The following is a 17,357-nucleotide window of genomic DNA, read 5'->3' as shown; positions in this document are numbered from 1 at the left end:
AAGAGTCTCCTTTGGGGGTGCACCAACGGTCTCTGCAGCAGGGGCGTCAGCAGCGCCATCAACAACGGAGTGATCAAGATCTTCCTGGGAAAGACGAGCGATCACTTCGGGCAAAAGAGGCGTATGGGCGGCATCAATAGAAACTGTGGGAATCTGACTTGAAGATTCACCAACAGCAGTTGCCTTACGCTTGGAGGATTCACTAGCGGAAACCACCTCACTGGCCCCAACCACCACCGACAGAACGATTTTCTTGCTAGATTTCGCTCTGATAAAGTTCGGGTTGATCTTGGGAGCCACTATGCAAACAGAAAAGCCGTACGAAAACCACCTCACTGGCCCCAACCACCACCGACGGAATGATTTTCTTGCTAGATTTCGCTCTGATAAAGTTCGGGTTGATCTTGGGAGCCACTATGCAAACAGAAAAGCCGTATCAGTACAGATATCCAACGACAACAAAAAAAAAGGGAAAACCCTAGTTCATTATCACTTCAGAAAAACCCGAACTAAACCCCAAGTACTACTACTGTGCAGTTTACTCAGGGGGGAAGTGGGGAAAGAGATGAGTAACCAGAAAAGAAAGAGAAAAAAAAACTCACTTGTTCAGAAGTTGATAGAGCTATTGTTGGAGTACGAGCAATACGGAAGAAGGCAAAAGGACGAAATGTCGCTTTAGCACTTTAGCAAATCTAACTTACAGATAGCAGGATAGATGGAGAGTACCCATGAAGGCTTTAAATAGCCTCAGGTATTAAGACGACGGTTGAAGGCTAAGGACAACCAACGACCCAGATCGAAATGACGCTTCGAAATCTGCAGAAAGCAAGATCAACGGTCGGAGGGATGCCACATGGAAACATGTGGAAGCGAGCACCCGATGCAGAGATACCTCCAATCGTCGCACCGCCATTATAATAATGGGAGTATTTCCGATTCATTGGAAACAGTGAATGGTATACAAAAGCAAGAAAACGTTTGGACTTCGCAGAAGGAAACGTGTGGACTTTGCAATAAATGAAGTAGTGGGGAAGATTAATGCATCTTTCCGAAACGCATCTTCACAATATTTCTACAATATTATTATTCGTCGAGGAATGTGAAGTTGAGTGATAAGTTTTATCATTTATACTTTGATATTCAAGACAAGATTTCGGCAGGAGACAGGGAAATGGAAAGGCCAACATGAAAAAGAAATGTCTATTCATTAACAAGGAGGTCAATCTTTACAAAAAAAAAAAAAAGATAACTCCCTAAGCCTCTTCTTCATTGTTGCCCGAGGGACCCTGGTCGGGAGGACTTTTCTCAGGATCTTGAGAAGAGCCTTCCTCAAGAATGACATTGGCTGAGTCCTCTATAGCAGCAGCTTGAGACTCGGCTTGTGATTTCTCCTCTGGAAGCGCCGGCTCGTCCGCCAAGTATGCCTCATATTGAGGGTCAGCTGGAAAAGGATCATCTTCTTCCCGAGCCCAGTCCGGGAGATCCATGCCTAATTTCCCGAAGACCTCTTTATGGTACACCTCACTGAAGGGAGCAGTATCGAAATTAGGGATTGATGCAAGAATTCACTCCCAAACGTCGTTCTGCCCCAAGCGATAAGCTTGAATGTTGTAGGCACCTAGCAGCTCGGAGAAAGGTAGGTTGTTCAGGTATTTCCGAACACACTCCTTCCGAAGCTCTGGCTTGATATGATCGGGCTTGCTAGGGACCGCCCACTTCAAATATTCTTCGTTCTTCCTACATTGAAATTCAAGCCTGTCACCGAACAACGTGGCAGCTTCTTTTTGCTTCCTGGCCTCGCGCTCGGCAGCAGTGGCACGAGCCTTCGAAGCATCAAGGGCATCCTAGAGGGAGATCACTTCTTCCTCATGCTTTCTTTGCAGCTCCTCAGCAGACTGCAATCAGCCAATCTATCTCAGAATTGGCCTTGGCCAAATTCTCTTCACAGGTTTGCAGCAAAGAGCTGTTGCGGCCAACCCGGTTCAATGCTTCCATTTGTTGATAGAAGCTCAACACAGCATTCCTGGGAAGGCAGAAAATATCAGAAGAAGTCATAAGAAATTATGAAAAAATAAGTAAGCAAGAAGACCAGTACCTTGTGGATTGACTAACAAGGGCAACGTCATCCCGGTTTTCAAATTCCTAGCGATCGAAGGAACAAGAGCGAGGGAGCTCCACTCTGCAGCCTTTCTCGGGGTCCCGAGTCACCCCGTCGATCAACTTCAGGGTCCACTCGGGGGTGAAGACCTCCTCACAATCCGTTGAAGCTTTGGAATTTTTATGGGAGGAAGCATCAATTGTATCATGCCTCCTTTTGGTTCGGGCGAAGGAGGAGACATTGGACCTCTCCACCATTGGCTTCTTCCCTTTACCCGAAGCATCAGCCACGGGCCTGATATTCCTGATACCCCTATAAGAGGGGTCGGGAGATGGAGCAAAAGCCTCTTGATCTACGGTCAAGGCTCTGGGTGATCGTTGCTCAGCTGTCGCAACGGCCCTAGCGGCCTTCACTCGCAGGTTCTCGGGGTTCATTCTTGGAGGCACTGCAAAGAAGAACAGGGGTTAGAATTAAAGACATATCACTTCAGTAAAATTAAAGGATGATGGTTAGAAGCTCACAATGAGCCAAGCCCAGTACTGAAGAATGGAGTTATACTCCACCTCAAGTCCATGTATTTCTTGATACCTTGGAATGGATTTGATCATCCTGATGGCCGCCTCGTCTTCTTTGGATAAGGGGAGGCCTTGGTTATTCTCGGAAGAAGAAGTACACCGCCTCCAGGCGGTTGGGAAGTTAAGATCCGATGGAGGCGCTCGACAAAAAAAGTATCGTTCGCGCCATCTTTTGTGGTTAGAAGGGCAAGTTCCTTTGGCAAGGATGCTGCCCCTCCAATCAAGTTCAGCCTTATTGCGTTTGGACAGAAAAACCCATCCGGGAGGATGAGGGATAGAAAAAACATGAAAATGTACAAAGAGAAAGAGATGGCGTAATGCCAAGTTCAAAACACAAACCCAAGAAGCCGACGATGAGACGCCAGCTATTGGGAAGGAGCATTCCGGGACAAATGTCCCAATGATTCAGAACTGCAGAAAACAAAGGATTAAAAAAGGGAAAGCGAACCCCGCTTTCCAGTGCATCTATATACAGAGAAAATTCACTCGAAAGGGTTGAATCAACCCTCTCATCAGAAAGGGGAGCCCTAACCTGATAAGAGGAAGGAAAATCAAAATCTTGGATGGCTGAAAGAAGGGTTTCCTCATTATAAATGGAGGGAACAGAGCCAGGTCCACCATCGGACCTGGAAGTTTGAGGCTGCCTAGAAGACTCGACAATCTTGGAAGATCCAGACTCGAGGAAGGCAAGAGGAGTTTCGGTTTTTCTCTCTAAACCTTTTTGAGAAACTTCAGCAAACTCGCGCCAGAGGACAGTTAGGGTTTTGTTATCACTATCCGACTGTTCGGAAGCAGGAGAAGCAAAAGCTTCACTACTATTACCAACACTGGGTACCAGAGAAGCCCCATTATCCGCCATTACTTGTTTCAGTAAACTACAAAAAGAAAAAGACCAGTAAACTTACTGATTCAGTGAGGCAGAAGCTTGAGAGCAAGAAGGCGCGAAGCAGACAACAAAGGTTCAAATTCCAGACAGGAAGAATGAAACCTACGAAGACAACGAACCGCTTTTAAAACACCCGCACGAGTGTTCGGGAATCTGAACGATCGAGATTGATTCAAAATCGACGATCGAGATTGACAAACGTTTTGAAAGTTTGAACTCACGAATCCGAAACAGGCGTTCGGAAACCGTCGCTTGGATTATGTGAGCCACGACAGATCGACTGCAAGGTGACACGTGGCCTTACCCTCACAACGCTCGAGGAAAAGTGACCACCGCATTAAATGTGATATGACATTTAATGGAGCATGCAGAGTCTATCGCCTGACGAAGAACCCAGTTAAAAACCAAGCCCTCGGGATCGACCGAACGCTTGGTCTCGGGGGCTCGTGATACGGAGAAATTATGATCAAACCGGGTTCATACGTGGGTCGACCCTCGACCCCGGTCGAGGCAGAGGGAACCGACTCGCTCCCGAGCAAACCGAATCCAGAAGATGGCATGATGAAGAAGAAAACTGATTCAGCTACAAGCACGCCCTAATCCTACTTATGGATTAGGGTAATTACCCTAATGATGGCAAACTCGAATTGACGGTTGCGGCTAATCATTATCGAAGGGATAATCATCGCATAACCTAAAGAGTTATCTCAGGAGTCCTCTACTAGTCCAAACTAGTAGAAGTCTGTTGCTCAACGGATCTATCTGTTAAGATCCAACGACTACCCGAAGAAGGCTCAAGTGCATCCAACGAAGGAGATTCGAAGGTACACTCTATATAAACCTCACTACCATACGAGGTGGGGGGGATCGAAAACACACAATCTGAGACTCAGGTTCAGATACATACTGATAGACTTAAACTATCAGCGGCTTACGATCTAGATCACCTTTCCCAGTTCTTCATTCCTTAGCTCTGTGCTTCTAGCAGAGCCGTTTGTGATTAAGTTCATCAACTGACTTAGCCTTCGGAGGTGGACTCCCGACCCCCGCAGTCGGGCCACATCTGACGCTTTCGTTTTGCAAGTCATCACGAGGAGATCTAAGGGCTGAGCAGATTTTGGACGCATCAAAATCAAACCGAAAATTCTTAGAACCAGTACCTAATCAACAATAGATTAATCAAAATCAGATTTTCAAACCCAGAAAATCGAACTATGAAATCTCAGAACCAGTTACCAATCCTCAAAACAGAACAGCAGAACCAAAATTAAAATTTTAGAGACACGCACAAACCAGTCAAATACGACTACTTCTGATCTAAAGTAGAATCCCAAAACAGCAGCACAAAGGACTTGAAGAAGTAGGTTAATCTAGGCAGATCGATGCTAGAGTATCCCTATTTCAGACCATTACAAAAAATTATAATAATAATAAATTAAAAAATTAATAATAAATTGAAAACAGAGTACTAACCCCAGATCCAGAAGTCGTGGTCAGAATCCTTCAATAAAGTTTTAAACACTTCCTAATCTATTCAAACAATCAAAAGACCAATACCAGCGTGAGGTGTTGTCCCCCCTTCAAAAACCCGAAAGCTTCTCAAACCAGCAGCGATGCCTCTCCAAGTATCGTAAGAGATTTTTGAACCAATACACTGGGAATCGGAATGCTTTAGTGTAACCTACTGCTCTGATACCATGTAAATCAGAGAGCAGATTAGTTGAAGAACGAAAAACAGAGCAGGCGATAGACAGAGGAAGAAGAAGTAAGAACAGCCAAGGAGGCCTTACTCTATCATGTAAGCCTCCTAAGCCTCAATCTTTATTTATAGTGCAGTCTAGCGATTATATAACTGAATAGAAAACTACAAAAATAGGAAGTAATCACACTCAAACAAGTAAATAAATGATCTCAAGTTAGCGCTAACTTGATATTTCTCCTATCTGCCTTTCTCTTTTCCAATATTGCCCTCTTAACAATACAAAAAGGAAAGGAAAATCCCAAGCATATTGAGAAACCAGGGCCTCAGAGCATTAGTGCAATACACTGATCAGGAGACCCATATTTTGTTCCCTTTCTGCCCCCATAACTTTATTCTAACTATTATTAAGGCGCTGGAACAAGCGACACACCACAGCATCCCAACTCCTAGGGCATTATGGGCACTTAGGCAGGTGCCTTGACACCTTTTTGTGTCACCTTTCTTTTTCTACAACCCCCTTCCCCGCTTCTTCCAACAGCATTGTCTCCTTGACAACAGCAGTCCACTGGCTAAAAACTGTTTAACTCAGCCCAACTTGTGTGCAAGTGACTACAAGACTAATCAAAACAAGAACAGGACTGTCCAGCTGCGATCAAACAAATTAAAGTAATAAGGAAATTTTTAAAAACAACAATAAACCATCAAATTAAAAATCAGGGGCATAAAAACAGGGATTCGGCTCCTCTCCACTGCAGCCATGTGCTGCAAATCATACAGTACAGCATGGAATAACAGCACCTGGAGGTTTCTTAATTTAATGGTTGGGATTATCATGGGAACAGGAACTTATCATGGGATGCAATGAGAGGGGATTATTTCATTGTTTTCATCTTCAATCACCAAATGAAGTTGTAGACATTCTCAGGAGCCTCCTCTTTGAATCTGCTCCTCTCCACTGGTGGAGACGGCATCAAAGCTTCAATGTCATTGCCTAGAAGTGGATAAAACTTAACATGGCCCCTCCCCATTGTCTCCAATCTTTAACTAGCACATTATTTTTTTGTACAAGCTAATTGTTGTCGTTGAGATACTGAGAAGCACGTTTCCTCCATGTCTCCAATCTCTTTCCAGTCTTGACCTTGAATTTAGATACTCTCAGGCCTCCATGATAGGAATTTGCCACTTGTTCTATTACCATGTATATCAAGAACTGCACCTGCAGATGACCAGTGTCATCTCAGTCTGGTGTCCTTTGGAGACTAATCTCTTACCAAGTAATAGATGAGAAGATGGGAAGGGGTGAGTGGAGAAAGATTTGAAAGTTTGATAATCAAAAAAATACCCCAACATGGCAAGGGAAAGAAGTTGGGATTTAGAGAGATAAGGTGCAAAGGACTTTGGTTCTGATAAAGTGATAGGAAATGGAGAGGAAGAGTATTCAGTTGACTTATCATCGTGTGTCTAAGAACAAAAGATGTCCCAGACAGCATGATTATTAAGCACTCACAGCAGTCCTTACTTTAAGGGCAGAGATTAGGAGAAAGATTGTGTTAATTTGCTAGTGAGAATGGAGAATGAAGAGAAGTTTGTTTAGAGAGATAATGAAGCAGATCGCATGCATGTGATTAGTTTTAAAACCATCGGCACAACAGGAGTAATGTAACCCAAATTCTAGGGTTTTGAGATGTGAAATTAAATTCCTACAATTAGAGTTACTCCAGTATCCTCTCCTTGAGAACCAGCAATCAAAGAACTAACAAGGGAAGGGTTAGGGGAAATCATGTGTTCCACCAGCCTCAATGGGATAGTTATGGGAGGGTAGGGAAAATAATAATATCAATACGGGATGGGTTTAGGGTAAGTTATGGTTTTAACAATCACAGAGGTGGGATGGATGGATATGGGAAGGATAGAATTTTGGGGAAGATTCGGAGAAGGTTTGATAAAACCTAAATGGGTTAGATTAAATTAAGAAAGTAAAGGACTTGGAAAAGTAGGGTTTTAACAAAACCAAATATGGGATGGGTTTTGGAAGAATTATGGCTTTGGGTTAACCAAACTCACCCTGGGTTAGGAAAGGGAAGCTGCGGTTGGGTCTAGGGAGGGTTCAGGTATGAATGGATGAAGGTATGGGGGTGTTTCAAGGTTCTTGGATGATCTTGAATGGGTTCTTGAATTCTTGGATGGATCTTCCGCTCATTTCTTTCTTTCTTGATCTTCCTCTCTTCTTTCTCTCATTCTTTATTTTCTTCTTTCTTCTTTCTTCCTTTGCTTTTCTGAATTTTCCTACTACTGCAAGATCAAGAAGGGAAAGAAGGATGAAGGACAGCAGATGCCTGCTACCGCAAGGGTTAGGAGAGGTGGGGAAGGTTGGGGCTCACTGCTGCAAGGACTAGGGAAAGGGGAAGGGTCTTGCGATGGGGTATGGAAGGGGAATCACGTACGGGAGGGGGCTGGGGTTGTACTTGTTGAGGAAGGTCTGATTTCTGAATTTGAGTTGAAGGCTGCCACCGAGCTTGAGAAGGATGAAGAACAAACTGTATCCAGAAAATTCACTAACACACTGAATCCAGGTCGTAGGCTACGCTTCCCATGACTCCAAGGCTTCAATTCTATTAATCATCAACTGAGTTCTTTACAAGTAGGTGGGGGCTTTAAATAGCTTTACACTTGGAGGAAGAAAATTTCAACTTAAACAGGGAAACTAAGTTGGACTAAACTAGGAAATCCTTTAAAGGTTAGGATCCCCTTTACAACTCAATAACTAAATAATCAAAAAAAAGGAATCTTCAAAAAAAAAAAAAAAAAACTTGCAAAATTAATAACAAATTATCCAAAAGGAAACTCATTTCAAAATTGATTCCAATTGGGTTCGGCCAGCCCACTTGGCGCGCCAATGGGCTTGGCTGTTGGGCCCAATTTGCGGGTTCGAGAAGGGCAGGTAGGCCTCCTTACATCAAAGAGCCTCCTTGAAGAGGAGAGACTAGAATGGGGAGGACTTTGTTTGAAGGGATAGTGAATCGATCTGCAAAGAACGTTGATAAGCTTTGACGTTATCTCCAGTGAAGTAGAAATGGTCAGAAATAATCCAATCTATTGCATCCTTCTACAAGTTCCTACTCACATTATAATCCAAACCATTAGATTAAGCCCTCCAGGAGTCATTAATCCATGCCATGCAGGATGATGGCATGGACATGGACTATGACTTTTTACCCTGAACTTTTCTCAACTGCCCTAAATTTAGTGTTCCATATCAGGCCATCCAAATCAAGCCATACCTGGATCATGTTACCTTCCAAGCCCCCTCACAGTCCCTGAAAGTTACAGCCTTATCAAAGACCCTATATCATAACCACGTCTACCCACCCCTTTACACCCAAACCCTAATTGTGCTGGTTCCATTTAAGGATCCTGGCAGAAGGCCCTTAGTTTAACCTGTTCAGTCTAAGGCTACATCACTTAGGAAGACTCCAACATGTTAAATTGCAAAGAGAATAACATATTACCAAACCTTTGGGAACTTCAAGAATGAACCACTGCCTTCAACTTCCCATCAAGAAAGCCTTCTGTTTGCTTCAACCCGATCCTTAATCAGGAGGGAAATTAGGAAGGTATCATGAAGAACCATCACAGAACAGTAGAAACACCCTGCCCTGGCGCTGTAGTTTAACACAAAGGAAGCTGAGTTGTTGCATCATCCGTTCCGAGTCTACAATCAATCTCGATAAGAAAACTAAACAAATCCACAAAATCCATATTAATCTTCTCTTATGAACCTCTTCATTAACAAACTTTATACCATTCACATCTGGCTGTGGGGTGGGATGGCTGTATAAGAGTACAATTCTCTGACTTAGAAAAAAAGGCTGACAGGTCATTGACCATATTTTTCACAAATGCAAACCAAGTCACTCATGGAATGGCAAATTCAGAATGTAAATCTCAAAATAATCCAATTTCCATAAGAAGAAACTTCTATCACATCCAACATTCAGTTATTGGTTCTTTTGGAGCAAAAAAGGGATTGATGCTTAACAAGAATGGCACAGGGGGCGCGAGGGGTGGTGTAAGGCAAATGCCTCATAATTCTCAGAGTGAAAACTTCATCTTTCAGCCCCTACCCGCTAATGCAAAATTATCATCAGAGAATTTCACCATCCCCATTGGATCTCCACCTCCCAACAAGAAAAGAGAGAACAAGTAAAATGAAACTGTTTGCATCAACAGATTTATCTCACAAAAACACTGGCTCAATATTTAATCTCAAACCTATACACTTAAAAGTTATCCTCCCAAAAGTTTCATAGACGGCCTTACAGAACACAAGCTCCTGCATAAAGAAAATATCAATTTTGAAATAGTTCATGACCATAGAATTACAAGACACAAGGGTAAATAATTCTGGGAACATGAAAATATATGTAAGAAACCACCATAACTCATGGAGAGTCATTAAGTAAAGACTGAAAATATAAAGAATACCAAAAGAGTAGCAGGATCTGGAACAAGTCATTTTAAAAGACCAGATTAAAGAAAGTATGGTGTGTACAATAAGAAAGCTGGTAGTTAAGACCAAAAAGGAAAAACTACCTCTTAATTGTGAAATTGTGACCCAACAGAAGAGTTTTAAAAACAAACCTGCTGAATGTATTTCTTGTCCAACTGGAACATCCAAAAAAGATCCTATCAAGAAAGGGTTATCCATGTTGAGCTTTGCTACATGTCCATGGGGATCAAACTTTTCCTCCCAATGAATGTTTACAGGTTTGTCCTCTGACTTTAGTTTAACAGGTGGCAACCTTGGCAACTCTTCCTTATGATTCTCAGAAACAAATGGTAAACCTACGATATAGACATTCTTTTGCTCTGAAATTCCCAGAGACTTACCAAGATATATAGCTCTTCCAACCTCATCCACCTGCTCCTTCATGGCTGCCTTGATATCATTTGTCTCTAATTTCTTTGTTCCTCCTTTTCTATTGTCACCAGAAACAAGTTCACTATCACAACTAGTCGATGCATCACCTCTGGAGAATGGGAATACAGTCTTGACAGAGCATTCATCCCATGGATCTGAAGATGATGGTGTGGATTCATCATTCTTTGACCACAGGCCATCTACTAACCCATCCTTAGAGGATGTAGAAGGTCCGCACTGCTGACCAAGTTCTTTGGTGTTAGTTGTTTTACCATTGTCAAATTTCAGATTGAAGCTGGATTTAGTTGCACTAGCACCTCCAAGATATGGTGTTATCTGCTCCTCAGACAAAACCAGCTCTACACTCAGATTTTCTACAGATTTAGTCACACCTATAACCTTCTTTCCCTTGTCAGATGCCTGAGAAAGATCCTTTGATTGTTCGGATACTTTAAGTCCTGAAACTTTAGTAGCAAAAACATCACCATCCTTCTTCACTGCGTCTAAAGTACCATTACTGGGATTAAATTTCCAAGGGTGCTGATCTGGTGAATTGTCCTCAGAACCTTGAGCAAAAGAGAAGCTCTTTTCAGTCATTCCCACTAATTCTGTATGCACATTTCTACCCCCACCTGAAGAGGTAGCTCTCCATTTACTATCAGAACCATTTCTACTGGTTTGACACTCAATCTCCTTTACAATAAGTTCCTTTGAAACTTCGCCACTACTCTGAGGACCTGAACCCAGGTGGCTTAAATCTCGTTTTTCATCCTCCAACTGATTACCCAGTTCGTTTGCTTCCATGATAAGTTTCTGAAGTGAGCCATTCAAATCCGGACGGTTACTTAGCTCTCCACGTAAAGCTGCCTCAGCTCTTGAGAACCGATTTCTCCGGAGGAAATCCAAAATAGCCTCTACTGGGTCAGCCATTTCAAAAACCACTCTCAAACAACCTACAAACGTATACTAAAAAGAAAAGCTCGTGACACCTGCACAAACCAATGCAAATGTACAAAAATATAAATCCCAACTGAAGAAACAAAACAAATGGGTACTCAAAACACTCGAACAAAATAACAAACATTTTCAGGTCAAGTGGCTTGGAAAACAAACAGATGAGAGAAAACAAAAAGTTTATCGACACTGGTAATTCTGTGATTTGCTTAGGGAGGCAAGAAGTAAAACCCTGTAAAAGACAGTAGCTGGTTCAAAACCACGCCTGAGCACCCAAATCACATTTTAGAAGCCCTAAGGGGATTCTCGCAACGAAAGCATAAATTAACAATCCGGAAATGCAAAGATCCGCAGCTTCCAACAAAAACCCTAGAGACCCTGGGAAGCTGTCAAAAAGGTAGATTCTCCCCTTATCCCCACAGAACCCACCTCTGTTGGTTTACAGAGAACAAAGTTTTTGTGTGTCGAAGACCAACAAAAACAAACAAACATACAAAAGACACCTGCTTAAAAGTGGGGGAGAAATTTGAAGAGACGTTATGGGAGTGACTTACAGATCGAAAGCGACGTTCGATTACAGAAGAGAAGCAGAACATGTAAGGGATTTTCGTGGGTTTTCAATGTAGGGAGAGAGGATTGGATGCCGTCGTCTCTGGAATCGATCGCCATCAAAACCCAGAAACAACAGTAACACTAATAACGGAAACTAAAAAGAAAAATTATTCCTCTTTCTTATGAAATAAGTTTGAATTTTAAGGGCCGTTTGGTTTCGTGAATCTACGGATTTGGAATGAAGTGTGGTTTTAAATATATAAATTTTAAATCTACGGAGTCATGGTTGAAAAAATTAAATCGTGAATCTACAAATTTCATCAATTTTATATTTATAGTAGCATCCATGGATTTCACCCAATACACAATAATGGCTTAATTCATGATTTTAGTGTTTGCTTGTTTTGGTTAAATCCAGGTGAATCAGGGAAATTCCCATCTTTAATTTATGAATATTCAACTTTTCAATTAAATCTTTAGATTTCATAAAATGAAACACGTTTTTGAGAATTGATTACCCGTTTGTTGTTGATGACAAATTGAATATTGGCTCGGTTTGGAGATTCATTGAAAGTCAAGGATTTAGAGATTCACTTCTTTTTACACTCCACGGGGTGGATGAAACGTGATTCTCATAGATTTATGGGTTGGCAAGCAATGGTGGTGCAAATCCGGTATGAGATTTCAAAAAACCTATACATTTGCACATTCACAAAAATCACGTCAATCAAATAGTTTCTTAGGATGAATCCACATATTTCATTCCACAACCAAACATTTTATTTTATAAATTATAACTCCATAGATTTTAAATCTATAGATTTGAAATCTCTAGATATTTGAAATCTTTAGACTCATGTAACCAAACAGACCCTTAGGCAAAAAAGTGAAATCCCTGGACTTCATGAATCCAGGGATTTTTACAACCAAACAAGTATTAATCTCCCATTCATGAATCTAGGGATTTGAAATCTCTGGATTCAGATAACTAAACAGGCCGAGCATGAAATAAAACTCAAAAAAAGAGCACGAAAGATAAAAGATCCTACCAAAGTTAATAATTGAGCAAATTGATAGACACCCCCTGAAAAAAGAAGTCTTAATACACTGAAATTCTATTGGGATAATTACTGTTGCCCCATGTAGTTTGATTTTATTACTAATAAAACCATATTCTTTACGAAATTACTGTTGCCCCCTTCCTTATTACGGTGTTAAGTTGCCGTTAAGTTTGAATATGTAATGTCTAATTTACACTTCATTAAAATTAAGAAATCAAAAGACGATGCTACCCCATTTATAAAACCAGATTAAATGTCAATTTTACCCTAAACTTAATTTATTTTGAATTAATGAAATGGGCAAAATCCAAATCCGATTTGGTTTCCCACCTTCACAAAACTTCATCTATTTTGAATTAAAGAAATGAGCAAAATCCAAATCTGATTTGGTTTCCCACATTCACTAAACTTCATCTATTTTGAATTAAAGAAATGAGCAAAATCCAAATCCGATTTGGTTTCCCACCTTCACTAAACTTCATTTATTTTGAATTAAAGAAATAAACAAAATCCAAATCCAATTTGGTTTCCCACCCTCACTAAACTTCATTTATTTTGAAAAAAATTTAGGTGATATTCAGTTTCCAATTTGAGTTGAATTCGATTTTCGTTCCTCTTCCGTTTCTATTTGAGTTTTATTCAATCATTCATTCTTTTTTTTTTTTTTTTTTTTTTTTTGTCCACAATTAATTAAGGGTACTACTGTAACTTGACAAAAGGGTAAATAAGTAAAGAGATAAGTATAAGGGTATTTTGGAGTTTTTGATAAAATATAAAGATGCCACTCAATTAACTAACGGAACTTAAAGGTAGGGGGGCAATAGTAATTATAGGCAAAGTTGAAGGCTGGATTAGTAATTTTGAAAAGTACAGGGAATACAGTAGTAATAAAATCAAAGTACAGGAGGCCAATAGTAATTATCTCAATTCCATTTTATATTTCATAAGCTCAGGTGTCATGACCCCAGTTTTCACAGGCTTGGTGGGGCCCACTTTACAGACATCCAATCAGGGCACGCGACAATTCCTCTCAGTATCAACCTGTTTATAGCCACTAAAAACAATGCTAAACTAAACATTTATAAGTACTAAGACAGATAACATATTTGCCAATTTGACTCATATACATATGTATATAGTCCAAAGTCCTGTTATGTTTACATTTGAGTTTTCAACAATATCTAGTTAAGTACATACACCCTCAAAAGTAATATATACATTCACAATACAGTTAAACAAACATCATCTGCAAAAAAAAAAAAAAAAGGATTTTCATCTTCTACTTTAAAGGCGTTGTTGGGTGGCAGCACTCTAGCCCTTATCATGTATCTGGGACCTGTCAACATTTACAATAGTGAGCTTTGTGGCCCAGTAAGTAATATAGACAACCATGTAAGTAAGTCAATCAATTCATCATGCATCTATCACATCAAAGTTATATAGCATTTCATACAAAAAAAAAAAAAAAAAGTCGTATAGCATTATGCATTCTAATTTTCTTTTCCTTTTCCTTTTTCTTTTTCTTTATTAAACCAAACCTAAGCACTACCTATAGAGAGGACACCTTCAGTCTAAACCACACAAGTGGCATCACTCTTAGTCTTAGAGGTTCTCATTAGGAGATTCTCTTTTCAGTCTTTTGGCAATAAGGTTAGGTGTTATCCGAAAGAGGTCATCATCAATCTAGACTATCTTTCCACTTTTTAGTCTTGCTTCATTTCCTCCCATTTGGATACATTAAGTATCAGGAATTACAGAAGCCATTAACATTTTATTTCTTTCTTTATTCTTATTATTTCCTCCATTTTCTTTCCACTTTCCACTTTCCATTGCTTTATCCCCCCCCCCCCCATTTGGCTACATGATCGTGTCGTTAACCAATCAAAAATAAAATCCTATACTAATCTAGCAAGCAGAAAGTACGGGGTCGAACTATGGGGAACTAAAAGTCTAAATCACTAAGATTGAATTCAACAAAACTAAATTTAAACTAAATCTACTAATTAATGCAAAAACGTTAACTATGAATACGTGAAGATCTTTGGGATTTCGAATCCCCAATGCTTTTCCCTAACCGATATAACTCTACACTTCAAAGTAAATTAGAGATGGTCTTCCTAGATATGCCCTATCTTCGCAAGACTATAGTCCTTCGCCGAAGCTTGGCACGCTTAGTTCGCTAAGCTATAAAACATCTTTGGCCAAATTCAAACACAATCAACTAGAAGATATAGAACAATCAAATTAATGAAATAAGCATGGTTCATCTACATCCCAAATAAAAGGAACTAGCTACTCATTATCACAAAGTTCATAAAAAAAATAAAGATGAAACATAGGGGGAGAGAGAGAGAGAGAGATGTGGTCTTCTTATTCAGCAATGAGAGATGAGAGCCGCATTCGCCATCTTCTTTTCTTCTCTGTGGCTAGCTTCTCTTTTATGTCTCCCACACACAATGAATCCCTTCTCTTTACCTGTCGATTTGACCTTTATTGTTTCGGATTTTGGAAAAACTCAAAACTGAAAAGTTGTAGATATTTTGAATATTGTTCCATAGAATCTTGAATCACTGAAATCCAAGCTCATACGAGAGAGATATGCTCAAAATACTGAAGGTAGGTCTGTTTACCCAATTTTCAGATTTATGACCAATTTTGTTCCTTAGACCTCCACATGTTTCCAATTTGACTAAGATCTCACTTTTCATGATTTCTTGGGCAGCAAGATTGAATGCCATGATTTAAAATCCACCAATATCTAAAATATTTTCCAACTTTACTCCATATTATCTATAATAACCAAAATCACCTTATTCCTGAAAAATACACAAAAATACTCGATTAGCTCTCTTTAATTAAATAAGTATGGGGAATTAAATCAAATAAATAATGGTAAATGCATGCTTATCAAATACCCCCACACTTGAGTGTTTGCTAGTCCTCGAGCAAAACAAAACACTAAAAGTAATACGGAAAATAAAGAAAGAAAAATCTAACTCACTTTCGTAGGAATCACGGTTGCACTTAGCATGTGCAACAAGCCTTTAAACCCCTAGGTTACCCTAGTGGACGAGTTGTGTCTCGTGAGTGTTTGCAGAGAATATACACACAAAATTCTTAAGTGCTCTTCTAATTATTCTGGCAATAATAAGAGTAAAAAGACAGATTCCAAGACAAAGACACTCCATTAAAGATTGAAGGGAATATAGGCACCCCCACACTTAAGCTCTTTACACCCTCTCTTGAGTCTAGCTCTAGGAAAACAATTCAATCGAGAAGTCTCCTCTTATCTTCAGTCTACCAGTTCACCCTCAGATAAGACTAAACTAGGTACCAAATAATACCAAGAACTCAAGATCTAAGCAATATTGACCTTCTTAGACATTTCACCTTTATAATCACATTAATTCACTTCTTTCTTTAATGGTCACAGTTCTAGTCCGTGCAATGTCTTGCCTCTTAAGCTTTCTAGATGGCCTATGTAACGAGTGTTGGGTCAGCCACTCTCAAGCCAGATGGCCTTAAGGGTCTAGGTGTAGAATACCCCTCGAACTTACTTACTCAAGCCAACTAGGCTACAGGCCAAGACTAGACCAAAGACACCCCAACTGTTTGACGCGAAGCACGATGTTGGTGACACCGAGACCCGGTTACTAAGAAGGAGGTTTACCAACAAAAAAAAAAACTAAGAAGGAGGTCTTTTTTTTTTGTTTGCCAACCCCGATTTATAAACCGATGGTTCAACCCACGTCGCACACCTGGCTGTGGTGGGTGAGTCTCCTAGCGGGGATTTTTTGCATCCATAAGGATTCGATTCCGGAACCTTGCTTAAGTGAACCAAGCTGCTTACCACTTGGACCAACCCCCGTTGGTACTAAGAAGGAGGTCTAACCTTTAAACTTCAGCATTTTTTTTTTTCATATTATACTTCAATTCACTTCATATTTAAATAGTCTAAAATCGGTCTCAACTTGTCATCATAAGCACAAGGCAATACAATACAACTAGATGGTCAAACCTTTTGGACTACCTGGAGTTCCTATTTTCCAATTCAACCTTAGTCTCAAAATGTAAAACCCATGACTATTCTCTCAAGAGGGTGCTCATTACATCAGATGGGATTTCTAAAACACTTAAACTCTCATTTTGTATCTAAGCAAGGAATTAAAACATTTATCTTACCAAAGCCAGAAAAAATTGGGCACTTTTTATCTTTGTGACAATGCTCTACCAACTATCAACAAGTCTTACTCGAGTTGACACCCCCCCCCACCACACACTTAAATTATGCAATGACCTCAGTGCATGCAAGATATATATATATAAAAAAACATGATAGAAGCAAATAGAGGAAAGAGTGTACCCGATGTTTGAAATCATGATAGAGCATGCAACAATAAAACCTAACAACAAACAAAGAAAAGAGAAGAAAAAGATAAAGAAATAACATCTAAACAAATGGGTTGCCTCCCATAAAGCGCTAAGTTTAGAGTCTTCAGTCAGACTCAGTGAGAGACTCATGAAGAGTCTTGAGGCAAGTCTTCTAGGTCCAACTCCTCAATAAGTTGACCATCAGCAAGGCTATCAATATAGGGCTTTAGTCGTTGG

General features: G+C 40.2%; 1 protein-coding gene across 2 annotated transcripts in view; it reads right to left on the bottom strand.

The window, feature by feature from the left end:
* LOC149011263 (uncharacterized) overlaps positions 1 to 11,956 on the bottom strand; it is a 63,582-nt gene extending 51,626 nt beyond the window's left edge. Inside the window, exons 1-2 of one of the 2 annotated variants that reach the window (XM_089163915.1) lie at positions 11,691 to 11,956; positions 10,152 to 11,171 (exon numbers count right to left, since the gene is read on the bottom strand). In XM_089163915.1, the coding sequence (XP_089020041.1) occupies positions 10,152 to 11,112 (961 nt within the window). In that variant the 5' untranslated portion in view covers positions 11,113 to 11,171; positions 11,691 to 11,956. Of the gene's footprint in view, positions 1 to 9,902; positions 11,172 to 11,690 lie in introns of both variants that reach the window. The other variant, XM_089163913.1, reaches the window with a different exon arrangement.
* Between the last annotated feature and the right edge of the window lie 5,401 nt (positions 11,957 to 17,357).

This window comes from Hakea prostrata, chromosome 7 (assembly GCF_041222555.1).
Source record: "Hakea prostrata isolate BN-2017 chromosome 7, UWA_Hpros_2, whole genome shotgun sequence".
Classification (NCBI taxonomy): Eukaryota; Viridiplantae; Streptophyta; class Magnoliopsida; order Proteales; family Proteaceae; genus Hakea; species Hakea prostrata.
The sequence above is the reverse complement of the archived record's forward strand: the minus strand, read 5'-3'. Positions and strand labels throughout refer to the sequence as shown.